Source organism: Nannobrachium achirus (genome assembly GCF_963921795.1).
Source record: "Nannobrachium achirus genome assembly, chromosome: 6".
NCBI lineage: Eukaryota > Metazoa > Chordata > Actinopteri > Myctophiformes > Myctophidae > Nannobrachium > Nannobrachium achirus.
In genome coordinates this window covers 24803558-24826966 of record NC_137815.1, presented here as the reverse complement: position 1 = coordinate 24826966, position 23409 = coordinate 24803558, and the positions used below count along the sequence as shown (strand labels likewise).

The 23409-nt window shown below is 44.2% G+C and overlaps 2 protein-coding genes across 2 annotated transcripts; both read left to right on the top strand.

The window, feature by feature from the left end:
- Positions 1 to 2086: 2086 nt before the first annotated feature.
- LOC308286932 (uncharacterized protein) lies at positions 2087 to 7005 on the top strand (the record flags this gene model as incomplete). Its single annotated transcript, XM_080728054.1, has 6 exons — positions 2087 to 2105; positions 2308 to 2426; positions 3773 to 3979; positions 4870 to 4932; positions 5691 to 5812; positions 6407 to 7005. The coding sequence occupies 6 exons, from the start codon at positions 2087 to 2089 to the stop codon at positions 6852 to 6854; spliced, it is 978 nt and encodes a 325-aa protein (XP_080584180.1). The 3' UTR covers positions 6855 to 7005.
- Positions 7006 to 11618: 4613 nt separating this feature from the next.
- LOC308286931 (putative Bax inhibitor 1) lies at positions 11619 to 12380 on the top strand (the record flags this gene model as incomplete). The annotated part of the gene is made up of 1 exon (XM_080728053.1): positions 11619 to 12380. One exon carries the CDS (start codon positions 11619 to 11621, stop codon positions 12378 to 12380), a length of 762 nt encoding a protein of 253 aa, XP_080584179.1.
- Positions 12381 to 23409: the final 11029 nt, after the last annotated feature.

The window sequence follows — 23409 nt, the reverse complement described above, 5'->3', positions numbered from 1 at the left end:
TTTTGGGGACAATAGCATGTCATATGCTAGTAGTACGTAGTATTATGGCACCTTTTAGGCATTTTTTAGCAGACACTCTTAATCCAAAGTGATTCATTTACAGTAAGCAAGGTGCAGCTACGGTAAGGTGCTTTCATTGGGGTCCACCCTATGTTCCCCAGGTTCTATGTTCCCCACTTACCCCTCAAAAAGGTTCTATGTTCCCCAGGTTCTATGTTCCCCACTTACCCCTCAAAAAGGTTCTATGTTCCCCAGGTTCTATGTTCCCCACCCACCCTCCCCACAAAAAGGTTCTATATTCCCCCCTCAACCAAAAACAGGATCTACTGTATGTCCCCACGAAAAAAGTATGTTCCCCACTCAAATGCAGGAAATGGTGGGACATCTTGCCCAGGTGCCCAGATGTCTCCACCCCTAAGTGCCCACTCGTCTATGTGCCCACTTGTCCAAATGCCCACATGTCCCTATTGCCCAGATGTCCAGGTGCCCACACGTCCAGATGCCCAGACATAACAAAAGTATGGTGTCCAGATGTCCCTAGTGCCCCCTGTCCCACTAGTATTCATAATGTCTCCCCATTATTGGATGTTTTGAGTTGTTATTAATAATTATAAAGGAATGTTTCCTTTTGGATAAGTGGGGAACATAGAACCTTTTTTGTGGGGGTAAGTGGGGAACATAGAACCTGGGGAACAGGTACCGTCCCAACCTTTTTTTGGGGGGTAAATGGGGAACATAGAACCTGGGGAACATAGGTACGGTCCCCTTTCATTCAAACGCATCAATACATAGAAAGTAGCCTGGTGGTCACTTCGCTGGCCAGTGGCCACTAGAAGTCAGGCCAGTCTCCCTTAGTCAATTTTTTTCTAGGAGCGGCCTGTTACGTAGACGTAGGCGACGTCGTTGCTGATAGAGCATCGCAGTGAGGTGTCGGAAGCAAGCTGGCCATTCATATTTACCATAGGGGTTTTCATTATCAGCCACAAAGTCGTAGCAATTCAATGTACACTTACCACTAGGCTGGTGGTTGTAAAATGGTTCCATATGCGCCTGTAGAACTCCCGAGTATGTATGCAATCACTCTAGTTTTAGCAAAAACACGTTTTAATCAAGATCGCACGGAGAAGAACTGCATTTCCCATACTGCTAAACATAAAAACGACGTCTGTGATTGGTCTAGCTTCTTCTTCTTTCACATATCTTGCGGTTACCGCGGAAGTAGCTTACTGCCCCCTGTCTGCCCGGCAGATTATTGCACATCAACAAAACTCCGTGAGCGAATACTTTCTTTTACAAATATGATGCACTGTGTTAAAGATGACGATAAGAGAGTCCACAGAGATGATAATCACTACATTTCAGGCCATATGCTGGCCTGGATAACTAAACTGAGCGTGATTTAAGGGCTGTATTTCAGGAAACAACAACAACAACATTCGCTATGCATTCTGGGAGTGTAGTTTCCGCAATTTTAAAAATAATGATGTACACAGTCTTGTACCCTGCCCTTTTTTTCAGCTTTCGAATTAATCTTTGTATTCAAAAAAATGTGAATATTGTCATGATTCCTCTCCAGCCGAGGTGGCTTTGTCCAAGGCTTAAAAACGTTTAAATAAATACTTTATGAAATGTCTATGCAAGAAATGAATGGAGAAAACGCTTCCAACACCAGAGTGAGGACGGGGTGGGGCTTCAACTGCGATGCTCTATTGGATGTTGTTCCAACGAATCAGTAGGGCAAGGGATAGCTACGTCAACGTCATCCATGCTTTTCTCTGTTGACAAACAAGTAACGCTGGCTGGTTCCAGACTCTAGACTTGAGTTAAAGCTGCCTAATTGTTCAAACGAAACATGTCAAATACAGTAGTAGGCCTAAAACCTATTGTAATTGTGTTTGTTAAAAATGAACACTCTGATATGTCAGATACAGTTAAACCTGTTGTTAAAACTGAACACTGTGATGATATGTCACATACTGTAGTAAAACCTATTGTTAAAACTCAGACAGATAGGCCTACAGCAGTACAGAAGACCTGCCGGCTGTGTAGGGTGAGTTTATTGAATGACGCAGGGAAGTTGCAGGGCATGCGTTCTCTGTTTGGAGGTAAGAGTCCTTATTGAAGTCAATGAAGTGTGTGAAATGTTTTTAATGTTGGTTTATGTTTTTACTTTTCTGCTTTATTGTAATCATGTGTAGCCTTCTTCTGCTCTGTAAAGCACTAGCTCCTTTCGGAACCCCTTTGATGTCGTGAAGGTGCTACAAATTAAGTTTATTATTATTATTATTATTATTCTCTGTTTTGGAGGCAAAAAGAACAAGATCAAACCTCTGTGGGAGAGGTTTGCAGGCGTGGGGGTGTCCTTGGTGGACCAGCCTGATCTGTCGGCCCGCATATGTCAACAATGCTACCACACACTGGGAAAGGTATTGTAATTATGTGAATACAATTTGTTATACGAATACCATCGTGTTTTACAACAGTTTTACTTATATTTTCTGCATAGTACTGTGTTATATTTCTCTTCTGTGAGGAAGAGGCCCAACAAACCCAAGGTGAGGCCTTTAGGAGGGCCAGTTCGGAACCCACTGCTCCTGAATGAAATGTTTGGTACTGGGAGTCTGGTGCTACGCTCAGGTCCTGGACCTGGTGAGAGCAGGAGCGGTTCCTGTGTAAATAAGCCGTAAAGCTTACTAGGATCTCTTTTTAGTAGCCAGGTCGACTGGTGACCTGGCATGGCGTGTTGTTGTAGAAGAGTGGAGAGTGAGACAAGACGGGCCTTGTCTCACCAAGAATATCCTTTTCATCAGACAACTGTTTTCATGATGTTTTGAGAGGGAACCCACAACATGATCCCGTAGTCATGGTACCAGAGTTGGAGTCATTTGAACCTCATACTGTATGTACAAAAATGGAAGGGAGAGTGATAAGCAGAATTATGATACATAATTCTGTGATTTGTGTATGAAGCTCATATGACCATATAAGTTATATTATGAACTGAACTTACAGTATAGAGACCACATTTTGGTCGGATACTGTAGGTTCAGGCTAATAGATTACAGGTCATAGTAACTTTGGTTGCCCTGACTACGAAATCATGTTTTGGTTTATACTGTATGTCACTAGTGGAAAGTTACCAACACTACGTGTCACTGTCTTCCTTGTCTTCCTTGTTATGATCTGGGAACCAATCAATGAGTCCCACGACTTATACTGTTATAACTGTACTCTTTATATACATGTTCTCTTCCATCTTGGAGGAGAGAGAGATTTAGAAAGCTGCCACTAGGATGGTATGCTCACTGTCTGTCTTCCTTGTCTGCTCTCTTAAAATACAGCAATCTAAGATATACGTCCTTTGGTCTCTGTCTCTTATTTTGGTTATGGATATTGGATTTATATATATCCATACTTATTTAACTTAATTAATTTATTTAACAGAGAGAGAGAATGTAACTCATGTTCAGCTCACACATTCAAAATTACCCATCAGAGACTGATTCGCGGGTAGCCACTGGGACATAAAGTCGGGACTTGATCAACCCCGGCTGGGTCACTAGAGTGAGGGGTATGATGTTGCGAGACCCGAAACCCCTTTGACCTTGGTCTACATCACTGGGGATACATGTGATTTTCTTCCGTTATAGTCTGTCATTCAATGTTATATGAGTTTAACAAAAGGATTCCTTTTAGTTGACCTTGTACCAGTGAACTGTGCTGTCATGTTCCTATGCACACTTCTAATAAAATCTTTAATCAATCAATCAAGGTGGAGCAGGCTTTGGCAACATTAAAAGCGTGGCAGTCTGTGCACAACCGTGAAGCTCCCCCTGCTGGTGAGAACACAGAGAAGAGGAGGAGGGAGGACAGCCCTTCTGAAAGCCCCCAGCCATCCAAAAAGAGCTGCTCCGTTGCCAGTTCACAGAAGACCACCGAGGCAGCCACCCAAACTCCATTTGGCAGCATTGCTACAGAGGTATGTTACCTTAGTGTTAGCCTTACATTAAAGCTATACTATGTAACTTTTTTAATAAAACTAATCTTAACATTGTCCTAACTATTAAATCGCTAAAGTTTTAGAACACCCACTCCGTTAATTTCAGCCCCAAAAGCCTTTTCTTATTATGTTTTCTACTGAGCCGTGTGGCCGTGAGGGGGGTTGCATTTCCCGGCAACATTACGTCATCTGCATTATTCCTTATATGTGTCTCCCAGATCATACACTACCAGCCAATCACAGCGCGGCGCATACACTGCCGGCCAATCACAGCGCGTCTTGGTGTCTTCTCAGGAAGTAGCTTGCCTCAACATAACAACATCATTTACTCTGGTGAAGGAGTCCGTTCTTCCTGATCGGAGAGGGATGGAGAGGGACGCCTCTACAGATGCTTGCATGCAAATCAAAATAGTTACAATCACTAAAACGATAGAAAGAAGTAAATGAAAACATTTTAACTCTCGTCTTTTCTCTAATGACTATCCAAAATATGAACCCTATAACAAAAAACAAAGTTGTCCTTTAATGAAGACAGAATGCACTTGCCCGTAGGGCAACCTGAAACCAAACTCCACTTGCCCGAACACTTTATTTACTCACCACGGGCAGTCGTGCAACCGTTAGTGTCAACCCCTGAGAGAGACAAACATTTGGTGTAATTAGGTGAAGATTCAATGATCTGCTTATGCTCACTGAATGCTCAGTGAGCAGATCTACAAGCTCACAATGTGCCATGTTGCAATGCACTGTGAGCTTGAAGACGCTATTGATGTACATACAATAAATAATACTATGTTTGAAGTGTTTAAAAGGGAAGTAGTCTGTATGGAACAATGCTTAATGATCTTCTGTCCTTGACCCTCTCATAGCTTCTCTCAGACAAGGCAGCGACCACAGCCAAGCACATCCCATTCAGAAGTAGCACTACAGAGGTACTTGTTTATTACTTAGCTGTATATTGTTAATGTACAACCTTGATTATTATGATCTTTAGTGTTCAAATTATCTAAGCAATCAAGGCAGCATGCAAGACTTCTATGTGAAATGAGTGACTGATTTATTCCAAAAGACGTTAAGATGTTAAGAAGCATGGTCTACTCTCTGAGCATCCAGTGAGCAGATTTATAAGCTCACAGTGTGCGACATTGAAATGTGCTGTGGGCTTTTAGAGACTATATTTACGCTATTGATGTACAAACAACAAATAATATGTTTTAAGTGGTTAAAAAGGAAGTTCTCTGCGTTGTAAGATGCTGAGTATTCTTCTGTACTTGACCCTAGGGATGGGACGATAAGCGATATTATTTATCGTGATAAAAAAACACTCACAATAATCGTTTAGTGGAGATTTAATTTATCGTGATATCGTCCTCTGTCATGCACTGGGATCAATGCACCTTTTATTTGCCGAGCTGCATATCCGGTACCACTTAAACCCTCTATTGGTAAAACGTACTTATAATATACGTACTTGATACAGTCTTTTTTTCACTTTCTACCAAATCTCTTTGCCAAAGAAAAGCCGATCTGTGAGCTTGTAGATCTGCTATTTTTTGGCAAATGTTCCGCCCCAGAGTAATGGATGTTGGGGATATTTTTATCAACGCGATAATATAGTAAATCACGATTTCTTTGGTCACAATAATCGTGATATGAAATGTTCATACCGTCCCATCCCTACTCGACCCAGGTGTTTGTCCAGTACGCCAGCAAAAGAGTGAGGCTGCCGTGTCATCCCGACATGGCGGGAATCATTGAACATCTGGCCAAGGCCAACTGGAAGACGGCGGCCAAGCAGATTGTGCTGCACAGGTAGGGGTGTAACGGTACATTTGAACAACGATACGATACGCATCACGATACGATACATGGTTGGTGATATGATACATGGACGATATTGGTTCATTCATGGCGATACGATACGATTCGATTCAATGATTTAAAATCGATATAGTAACTATTTAGCAAAGACATTAAATCTGTGTGAAATGTGTCAATAGAGCAGGTTTTTAAAGGGAAAAATCTTATTATGGATATAAATAAGTAAACACTGTGATTCTTTAGCAAATGGACATTATATTACAACACATATGGACAAACCCACACCTTGACATGAACACAGAGATTACACACATTTAGTATCGATAGACCAAGAGTAGCTATATGGAATGGAAAAGTAATTAGACCCCTTTTTTTTTTATAAATTTCCCCCTTAAAATTGCTAAATACAAGGCACAAATACTTAATTGCATTGCAAAACGATTTCGATACCGATTATTTGCATTGTAAAACGATACGATACAAAGCCAAACGGTACTATATTTCCTTTTGCAAAATGAAATAGTAGATCATTGCTGATTAAAATCGATTATTTCGGTTACTATATCATTACACTCCTATGCACAGGGCTCTCGTGGAGGAACTGAAACCCGGGGTCCTGGACATCGTTGAAGGAGAGTGCCGCGTTCTCTGTGACCAAAAGCAGAGTTTTGTGCTGAGGCGGTGTTCCCCCAATCCATTGAAGACGTTTTCATTCGCTGCCCTGGACAATGACCTGAGGCGTCTGGCTCCGTTCATCTCCTCCATCTTCTCCACCATCACCAAGCATCAGTCTCCGCACACTGCCTGCGCGGCCGCGGCCATCGCTCTCCGCGGGAGAGAGAGCAGATTGTCTGCTTTCTCTTACTACGTTAACAGTGTGCTGCATCGCGGCGGAGCCAGCAAGACGGCGTTTAAGAGATTGTCCAAAGTGGGCATAACGACGAGTTACACCTGTGCCGTTCAAAGGCAGCGACAGACTCTCTGTGAGAAAAAAAAACCCAGTGAACCAGGATACATAGAAATAGTCATCTAGGACAGCGGTTCTCAACCTTTTCAGGCCACGACCCCCAAAATAATCATATTTGAACTGGAGACCCTCACCCTGACGAGCACGAAGAGTTCTATTGTGAAAATAGCAGATCTACATGCTTGTGAGGATATTTTCACAATGTCTCCCTTTAATATTTGACAATTTGGCCAATGTTTGATTTGTCATTTAGAGGTATTAAAAGGTCCTTAAATTGTCACTTTAGAAATGTGCAGATACCCTCTATAAACATAAACTTTATGTTGGTTTGTTTACTGTTGAGTGAGAAAACAATGTTGCACATTAAGTTAATCTGGGGACCCCCCCCCCCCCCCCCCCCCCCCCCCCTAAATGATTTGGGGACCCCCCTGGGGGTCCTGAACCACTGATCTAGGATATTAGGTAAACCAAGAACCATAAATCATCATCATCAGTCTAAGCAGTATAAAATAACGAAATAAAAAATCTGTACATTGAAACTGTACAAACTATAGGATGCCAGGTCTACCACGACCTGGAATCTGTCTACATGCTATCTAACTTACCGTTTAACCTTTGCAAGGCTACAGTAAATGATACGGGCTAATGTGGAGTCTGAAAAGGCGAGTCTCTAGATGCGTCGTAACATCATTTGGGAGTGGATCTGCAGTTCTAACTTCAATGGGGAGTTCATTACAGTTTGGGAGCCAGAAGGGAGAAGAGTCCTGGATGTTTTATAGGGAAGGTTCTGACAGCTTCTCCGTGTTAACTGACCAACAATCACATAGAGAAGAGATGTTTATAGTTGCTGTGCATAATGTTTATGCACCCTTCTAATGACCGTTTGGACCGTTCCATTTTGCTGCATGTCACTCCCCTACTCTTGTACTCTCACTCAAGTACATTTTGTATTTGTACATTGTGAATTTGTGATATCATTTTACTTTGACATACTATGTATACATTATGGCAGGGTTCCCCAATTAGTTTTCCCCAAGGGCCGAGTTATGTCTAGGGTACCAAGCCGAGGGCCACAACATTGCAGGGGGCGACCGTGGCGTTCCCACTACTCCAGCGACAGTTTTCGTCGTTGTCGGGTGAAAATCTTGTACGTCCAAAACCGTTTGTTTTGAATTTATCATTTTAAAAATTATTTAAACTAGTGAAAACAGCCGATCTACAAGCACACAACGCCTCGCACCGCGAGGTGTTGTGTGCTTGTAGATCTGCTGTTTTCACTACTTTTGTGAGACGGCCTTGTATGATTTGCAAAATAACGTACAAATTTGGAGATATGAGATTTCCACCCGACAACGACGATATACATATATACATATACATATATATAGTGTTTTTGCTGCTCTTATACCACCATTATTACTGGGGTTGGTGTGGGTGACAGTAGCCCCCCACGGGCCGCAAATGGCCCGCGGGCCGCCTATTGGGGAACCCTGCATTATGGTATTAACACAGTGGGTGCTGACAATGCGTGCACACGCCAAGCTCTTTTGATGTCTCTGAGTGCTGACGACGCGTCTGATAAGGGTTTATATTAAACTGTACTTTACTGTATGGGGCAGCCGCGGTTGAAGAGAAACACTCCAATTCCCAGAATGCAATAGGAGATAATGTGATCAGGAAATCCGGTCAGTGTTATGAGATTCACAAAAGTGGAGTTATCTCGTAATCTAACTCCAGATCACGTTCATGTTTAAGACGAGCTCTTCTCTACCGGCCGTTACAAAAGCACTGATGGCCGTGATTGTCATTTTTCTGTTCTGAATGAAAGAAAATACTATTACTCGGAAATTCCGGAAATACTCAGATTACTATTACTCTGATCCTCAGAAATAATGAAAAATCTATAAAATACTGTGGCACTCCGCGATTAAATCATTGTTTAATCAAAGGCACTCTGTGTGTTAATTTTTTCCCGTGGGTTTTTGTATCAAAAGGGCCCCTGATATGGATGTATCGTATGCAACTTCACTGGTTTAAACAGTATGTATTTACAGTATGTAACTGACTAAGCTAGTCCACTATTATCTATACTATAATTTTGCGAATGTCTGTCTGAGTGTCTGAAACAGCGTTTCTCCTCAGTGGCTGGAGCAATTGATCTGAAATCGCATCACAATTAGCATATGAACACACCTAACATAACTGTGAAGCCCGTTTGTCACTTTCACAAATCATATGCTGTATATTAGCATTTTTATGGTGTATCTACTATCTATTCTGCATCTAGCTTGAGGCTAATCTATTCTGCATCTAGCATGAGGCAACATGTTTAACCAGCTCTGTGTGTGTGTGTGTGTGTGTGTGTGTGTGTGTGTGTGTGTGTGTGTGTGTGTGTGTGTGTGTGTGTGTGTGTGTGTGTGTGTGCGCAGGCGGGTGTGTGCACAGGCGGGTGGGCGGGCGGGCTGGGGGGGGGGGGGGGGGGGGGGGTAGCCATTAAACGAAACAGGTATTTCTTACATTGATGCTCCTACATATTATCATGCAAGCACCAGTTAAAGTTACTTTCCATCCCTCATATACTGTATGCACAGTGCACATCCCATAACCCACACACTGCACATCATTTTGGAGCTCATATCTTTGAACGGGTAAGGGCTAGTTAGTCCAAATTAAGGAAACACTGCTTAACTGTGCACATTTTTATATATATGATTCCATTAAGGCAGTTAATGGTTTAATTTATCGAAAATTGATTTTAAATGAGAAACTTAAATTAACTCCACTATGTACTTGCATAATAAATACATGGTCATACAGGGCCAACCAGACAATAGTAGTTTACTTGTCTGACTTTATTCCATCTTCCAAAAGAACTTTGTTTTGCTGCGGAATTCCTCCCACAGTTTGGGTGGCGCGCACTTGGGCCATGTCAACATGGCCAGCTTCATCGGGACACGCGTGCGGATGGATTTGATGTCTGACATCATCATGTCTGACATCATAGACCACATGAGTATGTCCATATATAGGATAAATAATGCTCCACAATGTTTATTAAAACATTTAATGTGACGATGTTTCGGCCATCAGCTGGCCTTCATCAAGTAGTAATCATCAATCACTAACTTCCTTATATAGGATAATGAGTCACATGACTCACATCACATGACCATCATAGTTGTCAAGATACCATATAGTGAAAAAATATAGAAAAGATACCATGGAAACCACCACATTACATGTTTATGTCCATATATATGTTACAGTATGTTCAAGAAACCAGTAAAAGTTGTCAAGGAGCACTCGTTTTGACGTTCACCACACACTAATCACCACCAGATGGCGACGTCAGCCACTGGATAAGAGAGTTACGTCACGCTTTGAACTCGCCGCAGACCGGAAGTGTTTACTCTTTATTTACTAGCCTAGCCTAGCCTAGCCTAGCCTAGCCTAGCCTAGCCATTAGCTCCATTGTAGTCACTTGGACAGGGCGTTTAACGTGCGCTTGCCCAGGCCTTACGGCCTGGGCATAAATATAACGATTGCATTCACCACGGCTTCGTAACTCGCGCGGCGCTCCGCCGGCCGCGCGGCCCTGGCCCGCTCTTCGCGGCCACTCGCGCCTGCGGCGCTCGGGGGCGAAGAGCAGGACCAAGGTCCGCTGGCCTTCGCGCCGCTTGGGGCTTCGTGGACCCAGGGGGGCCTCGTAACTCGTTTGGGCTTCGTGGATACAGGGGGGCTTCGGTAGCCGCTCGCAGTGTCGTGGACAATAGAGCGGCGCACCGCCTGGAGTACGTTGTTATGGCGACCGCTTGCTCCGCCCCGTGCCGCACCACGAGTGCTCCGCGTCTCGAATGTGCTGTTTCTCTAATATACTATGACATATATACCACATGAGAATAACACAGTATACAATATGTCCATATATGGGCATTTCAAGATATGGGCTTAATGTTGATGACATCAGGGATTTCCATATATGGCCATGAAAGGGACATGGACTGACACAGAGATCTCTATATATGGTCATTAAAATATTTGTGAATTAATTCTCCCCATTGACCTGAAAGGGGACCACACTTGCAATGTCCAATTGCATCTTTCTAGTTTCTTTGGGCAAGCAGAGCGCTCAAGTACTGTAATCCGCAGGGTATGTATGTACTGGTAGGCTATGTATGTCGGTGTCTCCCTTTTTTGAAGGCCGTAGTCCTGAATGTGCTGGGAATGAATGAATGAATGAATGTATGGTATTGTATGTATGGTATTGTATGTATATCCGTCCGTCCGTCCGTCCTATGGCAACATCATTAACAGCCAAGGGACCAGCATTCCTGGTGATGCCACTGGTGATGTCAGCAGAGTTACTGTAAGAGCATTCCTGGTAATGTCTGAGGCCAGTAGGGCACACCTTGTGGCGCGCTCTGCTGGTGCACAAGTAGCCCATGTATGGCCTACTTGTGCACAAGGAGAAAGTTGGCACTGGTTCAACCCATGGTTCAACCCCATTTGACTGTGGTTGATTACCTCTCATTTTCAGTGGACCAATCGAGCAGTAGCCGTCCAATCAGAGAATATTCTAAAGGAGCGTCATTATGACATCATCACATGATGTGTTTATAAGGACATTACTCTCGCCAGTTGTTCAGTTTATGTGTTTTCTACAATAAGCTAATTGATTGGGAGTCCAGAGAGGATAAGGATAACTTAATTTCTGCAAGCGGATAGTCAACAGGAATAAGAAGTCTAATTCTTATTAATTTGAAACACTAAGAGGTGTGAGAGGAGCAGGTTCAATAGCATTTAGTTTCAGCCGAGGTTCAAACGTACAGAATGAACAGATCTCAGTTCCCCTCCGGTGCCAGCCCTGGCGCCAACATGTTCGATCGCAAGCTGGACTTGGGGGCCCTCTTCAAGTTCACCCAGATCCCCGCCTCCACCCAGGTGCACCTGAAGAAGGTCTACTCCAGCCTTGCGCTGTGCATGCTGGCGGCCGCGGCCGGCTCCTACGTGCACGTGGTCGCTCGCCTCTTCCAGGGCGGGCTGCTCTCCCTGCTGGCCTCCCTGGTCACCATGCTTTGGCTGGCCACCACGCCGCACAACGGCAAGACGGAGCGCAAGAGGCTGGCCGTCCTCTCGGCCTTCGCCTTCTTCGTGGGCCTGGGCCTGGGCCCCACCCTGGACTACGTGGTGGCCGTCAACCCGGCCATCGTGGTGACGTCGTTCCTGGGCAGCGCCGCCATGTTCGCCTGCTTCACCCTCAGCGCTCTCTACGCGGAGCGCCGCAGCTACCTGTACCTGGGAGGCACCCTGCTGTCCGGCCTCTGCCTGCTGGCGCTCATGTCCCTGAGCAACGCCTTCCTTGGCTCGATGGTGCTGTTCAGGGCGCAGACCGTCCTCGGCCTGCTGGTCGGGTGCGGCCTCGTGCTCTTCGACACGCAGCTCATCATCGAGAAGGCCGAGTGCGGGGACAGGGACTACGTCTGGCACTGCGTGGAGCTGTTCCTCGACTTTGTCACCATCTTCAGGAGACTGATGGTTCTCCTCGCCAACGAGGAGGAGAAAAAGAGGAGAAGCAACAGCGATAAGGAATAGGTTGCACTATAGAGAGAGGGGAGTTCTGCCCTGAAAAGGTCCCATAAACCCAAGAGAGAACAGGTTGAGAACGGTTGAGAACCACAGGCTAATGATGGCTTTGGAACCCCGGGCATTACAATGGTGCCGGGGAACGACAGTGGCTAGTGAAGCAAGGGGAGGAAGGACAACCAGCTTTGAGAGGAACATCTCTCACAACGCAGCCTTTTTTTGAGCGACGCTAATCGCTCCTATGTGAAGTGAGCACCGCTCACTTCTCACCGGTGTGATTGTTTTTCTTTTTTTTTTTTTTTTTTTTTTTACATTGTGGCTCTGTCTGTTTGGAGCTAATCTGGTTCTCAAATCAAGGACCCCTCCCCACATTACTCTGAGAGTGAGAGTGTACAAATGGAACCAAATGGACCCACTGTACACTCTGAGTTACAGACCACAAGGAACCCTGAGGTTCCTTATGGTGGTAGACCTAACTTTGAGAACCCTTGGACAATCACAATTAAAAAGATAAAATAAAACATATATATTTACAAAAGTTAAATATTTAAATATTTATCTGTATTGAAAGTCAATGTGGCTCTGATAGGGCTACCCACGTTGGGGGGACTTTACGTATCATTGATACGTAAAGTCTTTTTTAATATACTTTTTTAAAATAATATGATCATTATTGATACATTACGTGTACTATATGTACACAGTACATGGCTGATGTATGATGTATGGACTTAAGAGGTTACTTGAACGACTTAGAACAGGAAGGTCTGAAAGAGAAGAAAAGGGAAATGTGCCCATGTATAGCCACAGCCACAGGACCGCCCACTCTGGTCATGAACTATATATCATTACTGTAGTGCACCACTTCCCAAGCACTGGGTCGGGACCCATTTGTGGGTCTCTTTATTTTTAGTTTTCTACATTTTGTTATAAAACATTTTCAAAAAACACTCCCAAAAAAAGTCAAATCATTCATGATTAAAAAATCAAACCTCGGTTCGAAGTGAAGCGGTGGACAGATAAAACCTCTATTCTGAATGTATTTGTGGCTTACTACATTTTTTAAACCCTGAAGGCCAAATTATCATGTGAAGCTTGACCAATCCTCAAAGTATCCATTCATCTAACCGGGAGGGACATCGACATTTTGCTTTTTGAAAAAGCCTATTCATTCTGGACTGATATTTTACACGTACGGGACAGGAAAAACCTGTTCGTTCTGGCCTGGAGTGACCATATATGGACATAAGGTAACATACTTTGTGTTTTTGAAAAACCCTGTTCATTCTGGACTGAGATCACCATATATGGTAATTAAACGGACATTCTGTGGGACAGGAAAAACCTGTTCATTCTGGCCTGGAGTGACCATATATGGACATAAGGTAACATACTTTGTGTTTTTGAAAAACCCTGTTCATTCTGGACTGAGATCACCATATATGGTAATTAAACGGACATTCTGTTTTTGAAAAAGCCTGTTCATTCTGGACTGAAATGACCATATATGGGCGTGATACACACAAAGCCATTCATTGGAAGCGGTTTTCACCGCTTCAAAAATCAAACCTCGGTTCGAAGTGAAGCGTGAATCTTAGTATAGAATTGTCTGGAGAGCCGATATGACAGCCGGTATAATAGGGTTTAAAAAATATATATAAAAAGTCCTGCTTGCTGGTCTCTTAGTTGTTTGTCAACTGCATCCCTCTATAATTATTTCAGTTTCTGTTATCTTTGTGGCCTACTACATTTTTCAACTTCTGCTAGATTTTCAATGTATTTACTCTTGTCTGCCTTAATGCTCCTTTTTACCATTCTGTTAGCATCTGTATATTCTTATTGTGCCTTTGCTTTTGCTCTTATGCGGCTATTTGTCATTGCTGCAATAGGTGAGACCTATTGCATGTACAAAACCTGAAGGCCAAATTATCATGTGAAGCTTGACCAATCCTCAAAGTATCCATTCATCTGACCGGGAGGGACACCGCACACATATTCTGGACGTACAGGACAGATAAAGCCTATTCATTCTGAACTGAAATGACCATATATGGACATGGGACACACATTTTGCTTTTTGAAAAAGCCTATTCATTCTGGACTGATATTTTGCACGTACGGGACAGGAAAAACCTGTTCATTCTGGCCTGGAGTGACCATATATGGACATGAGGTGACATACATTGTGTTTTTGAAAAACCCTGTTCATTCTGGACTGAGATCACCATATATGGTAATTAAACGGACATTCTGTTTTTGAAAAAGCCTGTTCATTCTGGACTAAAATGACCATATATGGGCGTGATACACACAAAGCCACTCATAGGAAGCGGTTTTCACCGCTTCAAAAACTAAATCATGAATAAATAAAATAAAAATCTATGAAATTCCATAAATTGGAAAACAAATGTTTAAGAAGCAGTGAAACTAGCTGATCTACAAGCCCACTGTGATCTTGTACAGTAGATCTGCTGTTTTTACTAGTTTGGGTCCCGGCCGGGCAAAACATCTAGTTTCTCTTGTGGGTCAGTTATATTACTATATATTAGTAAGACGCCTCAGGGCGACAAGCGACCTCGCCCTAAAGTCGCGCCATGTCTTGGCCGTCTGGCCAGTTAACCATTATATGGAGACCTCTGGTACCTATCTGTATATGGAGATATGCTGTGAGAGCCCAAACATGCTTACTCAGTTATTCGTTATATGAAAATCCTATGACGTCTATCACATCTGACATCATACATACAATCCCTTTTATGCCCATACATGGAGATCCCTGTCTGAACCAGCCATACAGATATTGGCTGTCTTCCTCCATTTATGGGCATTCCCATATGAAGTCCTGTTAGATATGGGCTTACTGAATTTGCTGAATTTCCCCCTTGGGATTTCCCCCTTGGGATAATAAATTTGCTGAATTTCCCCCTTGGGATAATAAAGGTATCTATCTATCTATCTATCTATCTAATATTGATGACATCAGGGATCTCCATATATGGGCATAAAAGGGATTCTGTTAGAGTGGTTCCCATGACATCACAGTGATGTCAAAGCGTGATGTCAGAGCGGCAAACCCCAGAGGTGGCTTGGGTCCGCAGTGGTGGTTTCATGGTGGCGAGGAGGATCCGCAGAAGTGGCTTGGTGGCAACTATGACGGTCATATACATGACCGTCATGTTTCCCCCTCAACCTTGCGTCCAGTGGGGTATTCATAGCGCAACGGTTTGAGCTACAAACGTCAAATTTCAAAAATAAAGTTCTTACCCAGGTCTCATTTCGCTCAGAAATTATGCTGTTCAATGATAATTACATGCCGCTCCCGGATTGTTTAATAAAAAGCATTTTTATCCTTGTATTTCCTGAATTTCCCCCTCTAGTGACCGGAGATGACGAAACTGTCCACTAGAGGGGGTAATACAAGGGAAAACAGGATAAAAATGCTCTGAATGATTTCAGCCTTAAAAGCTACTCAATAGAATTGAGTTACATTCAGGTATCATTCTCAGAATCATTATATTTTATTTAAATAGAATGAGTGGATTCCAATTGGAGACATTTTTATTTAATCTTAGCCAAATAATAGCCAAAAAATCAAGGACGCAATTATATTGGAGTATATTTCACTTCATATATCTGGCCAGTGATATATATCGATGACATCAGGGATCTTCATACAGTATATGGGCATAAAAGGGATTTCTGGGGAATACTCATATATGGACTTTTACATATGTGATGTCACCTGTGATATCACCTGTGATGTCACAGTGATGTGTCAAGGGAACCAACCCATAGACTGTAAAAATGTGTACACACACAGACAGACACACAGAGACAAGCTGTGACATTTCTCATGGTAAACTGCGACCTTCGGTCGCAAATGAAATGCGACCTACGGTTGCAATTAGTTGATTGTAACTCAACAGTTTTTCTCTCTCCACTCCTCTACCACTCAGGTTGAAGAGCGCATCGCTGCATGTCTTGCTGACATCTCACAGTGGATGTTTTCTTCTCGCCCCCTCAAGCTGAACCCAGACAAGATTGAGCTTCTATTCTTCCCAGGTAAGTCCTGTCCCATGCGGGATCTCACTGTTTCTATCTCTGGTGACTTCGGTTCCAACAGCCAAGAGCCTTGGTGTTGTCCTATACAGTCATTCATTCATTCAGAGCCTTGGTGTTGTTCTGGACAGTCATTCATTCATTCAGAGCCTTGGTATTGTCTTGGACAGTCAGCTCTCACTCAAGGCACACATTGCAAAGGCCACTCAATCCTGTAGGTTTACACTCTATATCAATGGTCCCCTAACTTTTCAGGCTGTGACCCTCAAATAATCACATTTGAACTGGGGACCCACCCTTACAAGCCCTTGGGATTGTAGGCATTACATTTAGTTTGACTCGGTTCCACAGATAAATATTCTGAAAATAACCGATCTACAAGATCACTTGTATTATGCCAGTTGATAACTAGAGGTAGAGTCTTCGTCCTACTCCTCCCGCCTAATACTCCACGCTGACACGCTCAATGTTTTGAGCTTAACTGTTTACCTGTTATCCCGGCATGGATCCATTCTGATGGATTTCATAGACTTGTTTGACAGCACTGTCATCATTGTTGTGTAGGATTCATGTTAATGTGTATTCTCAGACATTTAACATGACCCCTCTTCACCAAATCTCTGCGACGTGTTGTGAGCTTGTAAATCGGCTATTTTTGGGACCCACCAGAATAGGGATGCTATTGGGTTCAGGTGGTTAATGTAAAAACAAAACAAAAAAAAGTTCCTATCACACAAAGATATTGTGTGATAGGAACCGGACCCCCTGTTGAAGACCCATGGTTTAGTGTAAGGGTGGCCCAACTCACATTAACCGCCAGTGTTTAAACTGGTACCTTTGTCATTACCTTGTTACTGAATTCGCTAATAAATAATTGTAAATACACCTTTTTGGTTTGATGTATATCATTAAGTATTACCATTAGCAGATTATATAATTATAAGTTTCCGACAACGCCACCTCGTTTAAAGAGGAAAGTAAGTGCACAAAAGGCACAACCTTTAAGGACACACAAGTTCGTTTACGGAACACCAGAGCAATATAAACCATGAGGAGAGACTGACCCGGACAACAGTTTAGAAAAGTATGACAATCTTTATTTCTAAGGTACAGCGGCCTCTATAACGCCAAAAACACAATAATAAAATAAAAGGGAACCCTAAAATCCTATGGCGCCAACTAACTAAAAACTAAAAATAAGAGCACTGTCAAAAATAAAACATTAATTCAAACCCCCCTTCTTTCTCTTATCGTAACGTTCTTGGTGACAATTAAAGTGCACTTAGTTTATGGTACCGGCTCGTTAAGGCCTCAAATCGTAATAGTATAATAATTACGATAATTAATTATAATGCAAGGAGCGCAGATTTAAGGACGAATAAATGTTATATACTAAGCAGATATGAAATAATAGGCAGAGTATCGTTTCAGCAGGTGGGAATAGTGACTTCTACAGCAGGTGGGAATAGTGACTTCTACAGCAGGTGGGATGGCACACACAGCGGCACACAGCTCATCTTTGGTCATCTACGTCTTTAGTCCACCGTTCTGTGAATACAAAGAATACGCCAGTATCCTTGTCGTGACGACTATACAGCTCAACTCTAGGCCAGTGACTTTAGTGACAGTGGTGTACAGGATTGGATACTCACACGCAGGCAGGCTTGTGGCCTGCCGCTGCGAATAGTTCGCACGACACCACAGTAGTCACAACGACCCCTCTCGTTAGCCGGTTAGCCGGTTCGGCTCGTCAGGACCCTCTCGCTCGTCTCTGGATGGCCGGACCCTGCCTGGTACCGCTGACACCCGGATCACCGTCTGGAATCCGCTGGGTTTGTAAGGTAAAGCGCTACTCGGTCCTAGCACTTTAGTTCAATAAGGTTCAGTTCAGTTACTGCCTGGCTCGGCCTGTGCCTGTCTCTCTGCTCATCACAGCCGGCCACCTGAGTCACTTCCCTCAGCCTGCTCCACACACACGTCTGCGCTCCTTGCTCGTCAACCTAGACTGAGCCTGGCGTTCCTCTTAAAGGGCCGCCTCCCACTCTGCCAGCCGCCCATTGGCTGGTCATGACGTCAGTCCCCCATACATTGGCCAGCACCGGCGTCTAGTTATCCTATCAGTTCGCATTCAGACTCACACATGGAAAGAGAGGAGGTTGTTAGAGGGAGACAGCAATATAGCATTATCACAAACGAAACATATTATACAAATTATACAAAACATGTTCAACAGAAGGAAATAATTGTAAAAACAACAATTATTAAAGGAAAGAAAAATAAAAAGAATAACGCTGCTTTCCACCCCCTCACACTCCCCCCTACTTGATCGTTAGCAGTCCCTGCGACTAACTCAACCGGGCTGTACCGCACAGACGGCTGCCCAAATTAACTCCAGCAGAACGTCGGGGCCCTGATACCTCCCTGAAAGCTTCTTCCAGTTAGGCTGTCGTCTTGGTTGAATGCATCCTCCCTTTCTCCGCCTCAATGGGACAGCCTGAGCCTCGTTCCCCCAGGTGACCTGCAACTGGGGTTCGTCCTGGAGCTTCTGAAGGGCCATCTCCTGTTCCTCAGACAGCTGCTGGTGTTCTCTCATCGGGGACACGCTCCGTCTGTTGGCCTCTTGCAACTCTGCGCTGAGGCCCGTTATGGTGATCTCCAGCTGGGCTTTCTCCTGGCTCAGCCTCTGACGCAGAGCACCACCTCCCTCCAGCTCCACCGCCTGTTGCCTTACCTGCAGCTCCAGAACACGCACCTTCTGGTCAGCTGCTTGTGCCTGGCTGTTATACTCACTCTCCATCTTGGCCCATCTGAGGTTGGTGTCCTCCAGCAGAGCCTGGGTGCTCTCTGTGTGTCTCCTTTGCAGCTCAAACTTCTCCTGCTCCTCCTTCAACGAGTTGGCGCTCTGAACCGCCACCTTCCTCAGCTCACCGATCTGCTTATTTTTGCACTCACGAATGACCTGGGTTTCCCGCCGTAGGCCTCGAACTGTCTCCTCTAGCTTGCGGACGCGCTCCTCAGAGTCCCGCTGCTTAGCTCTATACGCCTCAATTTCGCTGTTCTTTCTGTCCAAAAGGGCCCGCATATCCCGATCGTGTCTCTGCTGCATTAACCTAACTTGTAATCCTGCATCCGGTAAGCCACATAATGGAACTCTCTCCCTCGGTACCCCCATAACCTGACACTCCCCAACAAACGCCTCATTAGCCCTCCTTCCCATAGGTGGGGAAATAACCCCTGTCGCACGGGCTCCGGCAACAGGGCCCTTTAGTTTAACGACGGCTGATTATTAGTGCACCATCTAGCTATGTGTCCCGGTCGTTTGCATTGTCTGCATATTGGCCTCCCCTCCCCATCCCATTCATGTCTCTGAGGTGGCGCGTACCGGCGTGCAGGTGGCACATAAGGCGCCTCAGGCGGCGGTGGTTGGGAACGCACAGCAGGAGCGGCAGCTTGGATGAGCGGTCGGAGTTCACTCATCAACTCTTTCGTCATACCGTGCAACTGCGTCTTGACATCCTCCATTATTTCTCGCTTCAGTTCATCTCTCCACGCAGAGGTCTGTGGTGGCACAGGGACAGTTACGGGGTTAATAGCATGACAAGCAATTTCAGTAGCTGGCGTACCTCCATGTTCCGTGTCCAACGTCAAGGCCTCCTGTCGCAGCGCGGCGAAGTCTTCGTCAGGGTGGCGTCGAGCATATATTCTCAGTGCTTGGCCAAGTGGGCCCTCAGTTAATCCCATAAGAAACTGGTCTTTCAGAACGGCCTCGGAGGGGGCTGTAATCGCATCATAACGCCGCAACCCACAAAATAATTCTCTAAGTCTCAGAATAAAGGCACTGACACTCTCTCCAGGGCGCTGTGCGCAACTATAAAATTGTGAGCGTACCTTTGCAACAGGGATTGTTTCCTTGTACACGTTATCTAGATGAGCAAAGATTTTGGCCACAGTATCTCGATCCCCCTCATCCAACACATTAACTTGCCGTCTAGCTTCATCAGTCAAGGTTTGTAATAGAATGGCAACCTTTTTAGCCTCATTAACATCTTGCGTCCCCAATAGCCCTTTAATCTGTACTTTCCATTCCCTGTACTTAAGTTCACCCTCTGTACCTCCAAACGTGGGCAGCCACGGGGCGCCCGGATACACCGGCATCATCATCATATTAACAAGTTCACAATTACACACTTATTCAATCTCTCCTCTATATTGCTCTGTGTCCGATCCTGCCGCTACTAACGCCAATTATGTAAGGGTGGCCCAACTCACATTAACCGCCAGTGTTTAAACTGGTACCTTTGTCATTACCTTGTTACTGAATTCGCTAATAAATAATTGTAAATACACCTTTTTGGTTTGATGTATATCATTAAGTATTACCATTAGCAGATTATATAATTATAAGTTTCCGACAACGCCACCTCGTTTAAAGAGGAAAGTAAGTGCACAAAAGGCACAACCTTTAAGGACACACAAGTTCGTTTACGGAACACCAGAGCAATATAAACCATGAGGAGAGACTGACCCGGACAACAGTTTAGAAAAGTATGACAATCTTTATTTCTAAGGTACAGCGGCCTCTATAACGCCAAAAACACAATAATAAAATAAAAGGGAACCCTAAAATCCTATGGCGCCAACTAACTAAAAACTAAAAATAAGAGCACTGTCAACAATAAAACATTAATTCAAACCCCCCTTCTTTCTCTTATCGTAACGTTCTTGGTGACAATTAAAGTGCACTTAGTTTATGGTACCGGCTCGTTAAGGCCTCAAATCGTAATAGTATAATAATTACGATAATTAATTATAATGCAAGGAGCGCAGATTTAAGGACGAATAAATGTTATATACTAAGCAGATATGAAATAATAGGCAGAGTATCGTTTCAGCAGGTGGGAATAGTGACTTCTACAGCAGGTGGGAATAGTGACTTCTACAGCAGGTGGGATGGCACACACAGCGGCACACAGCTCATCTTTGGTCATCTACGTCTTTAGTCCACCGTTCTGTGAATACAAAGAATACGCCAGTATCCTTGTCGTGACGACTATACAGCTCAACTCTAGGCCAGTGACTTTAGTGACAGTGGTGTACAGGATTGGATACTCACACGCAGGCAGGCTTGTGGCCTGCCGCTGCGAATAGTTCGCACGACACCACAGTAGTCACAACGACCCCTCTCGTTAGCCGGTTAGCCGGTTCGGCTCGTCAGGACCCTCTCGCTCGTCTCTGGATGGCCGGACCCTGCCTGGTACCGCTGACACCCGGATCACCGTCTGGAATCCGCTGGGTTTGTAAGGTAAAGCGCTACTCGGTCCTAGCACTTTAGTTCAATAAGGTTCAGTTCAGTTACTGCCTGGCTCGGCCTGTGCCTGTCTCTCTGCTCATCACAGCCGGCCACCTGAGTCACTTCCCTCAGCCTGCTCCACACACACGTCTGCGCTCCTTGCTCGTCAACCTAGACTGAGCCTGGCGTTCCTCTTAAAGGGCCGCCTCCCACTCTGCCAGCCGCCCATTGGCTGGTCATGACGTCAGTCCCCCATACATTGGCCAGCACCGGCGTCTAGTTATCCTATCAGTTCGCATTCAGACTCACACATGGAAAGAGAGGAGGTTGTTAGAGGGAGACAGCAATATAGCATTATCACAAACGAAACATATTATACAAATTATACAAAACATGTTCAACAGAAGGAAATAATTGTAAAAACAACAATTATTAAAGGAAAGAAAAATAAAAAGAATAACGCTGCTTTCCACCCCCTCACATTAGCACTACACTGTCTCTACTGTATGGGATCCTAGTTTACTGACGCACGACTACGCCGTCTCTATGTGATCCTAGTTTACTGAGACACTACACTTCTATGTGTGTATGTATGTGTTTACTTTGCTTAATGTAAGTCGCTCTGGATAAGAGTATCTGCTAAATGCCTTTCCAGGTGTTCATCTATTGTGTGGTTGTGATGTTACTGTATTTATCAGTGGTGTAGCGTAGGCCCCAGTTCAGGATATGTAGGACAGATGTAGCTCTTGAGCGGTGCTCCTGGAAGAAGCTAAGCTCCAACATCTGACTTTGTCCGGGCTCTGAAGCGTGGCCTACATCTGGCCTACATCTTGGCACAAAGCGCTCAAGATGGGCAACAACAAAGTTTGTGGTACGCCCAGGGTCCCATTGGCCAGGCTTTGACTCGAGGCCGATTTAGACCTCTTAAATTACGGATGTCCAAAACGTTTTCAAAGGGGGCCACATTAGAAAAATATGAAAACACAGAAGGGCCGACTATATTATCTCCTGGCAAAATGTACTTTTGGTTGGACCATAACAAAGTCAATTTCTTAATTTGATTTAACTATAATCATCAATATTTATTATCAATGGTCTTTTGTCAGGTGTGTGCTCTGAACAAAACACAAATAACTAACATTATCAAATGTAACCAGATGTGCAAGGTAAAAGAAAATCAACAAAGTAGCCTTTCTTTGACCCCTTCAGATTGAGACAACAGGGAACAAGGAATCCTGAGTAATTATACTATAAAATATTTTAGTTTTACGGGGGTTGATGGGCCGTTTATAGTACAATTTAGGAATAAAGCGGCCGTTTAACATTTGTCCTCAGATGGATTATAGATATAACTGTCTATAGCTATAGGATCTGATCATTATTCTACTGTTGAAATGAATCGATAATAAATATCACTGCATCAGTTTGTGACATATGGCCTTTGTGTTTGACCTTCAGGGTGGATCCACTGTTGAGGGAGTGGATCAGGATCCTGATGCCCACCTTCTCTACGAGACCACACCGTATGGTTGATTTTGTGTACGTTTGGGGGCGAGACAGTACGTACGGTAATTGCGTTGACATCCATACTTACCGTACGGTCTCTGTGTACAGGGTTCAATAAAGCCTATATGTACATACTATATCCACTAGATGGCACCCACATGCATCTTCCCAATGAGCAAATGC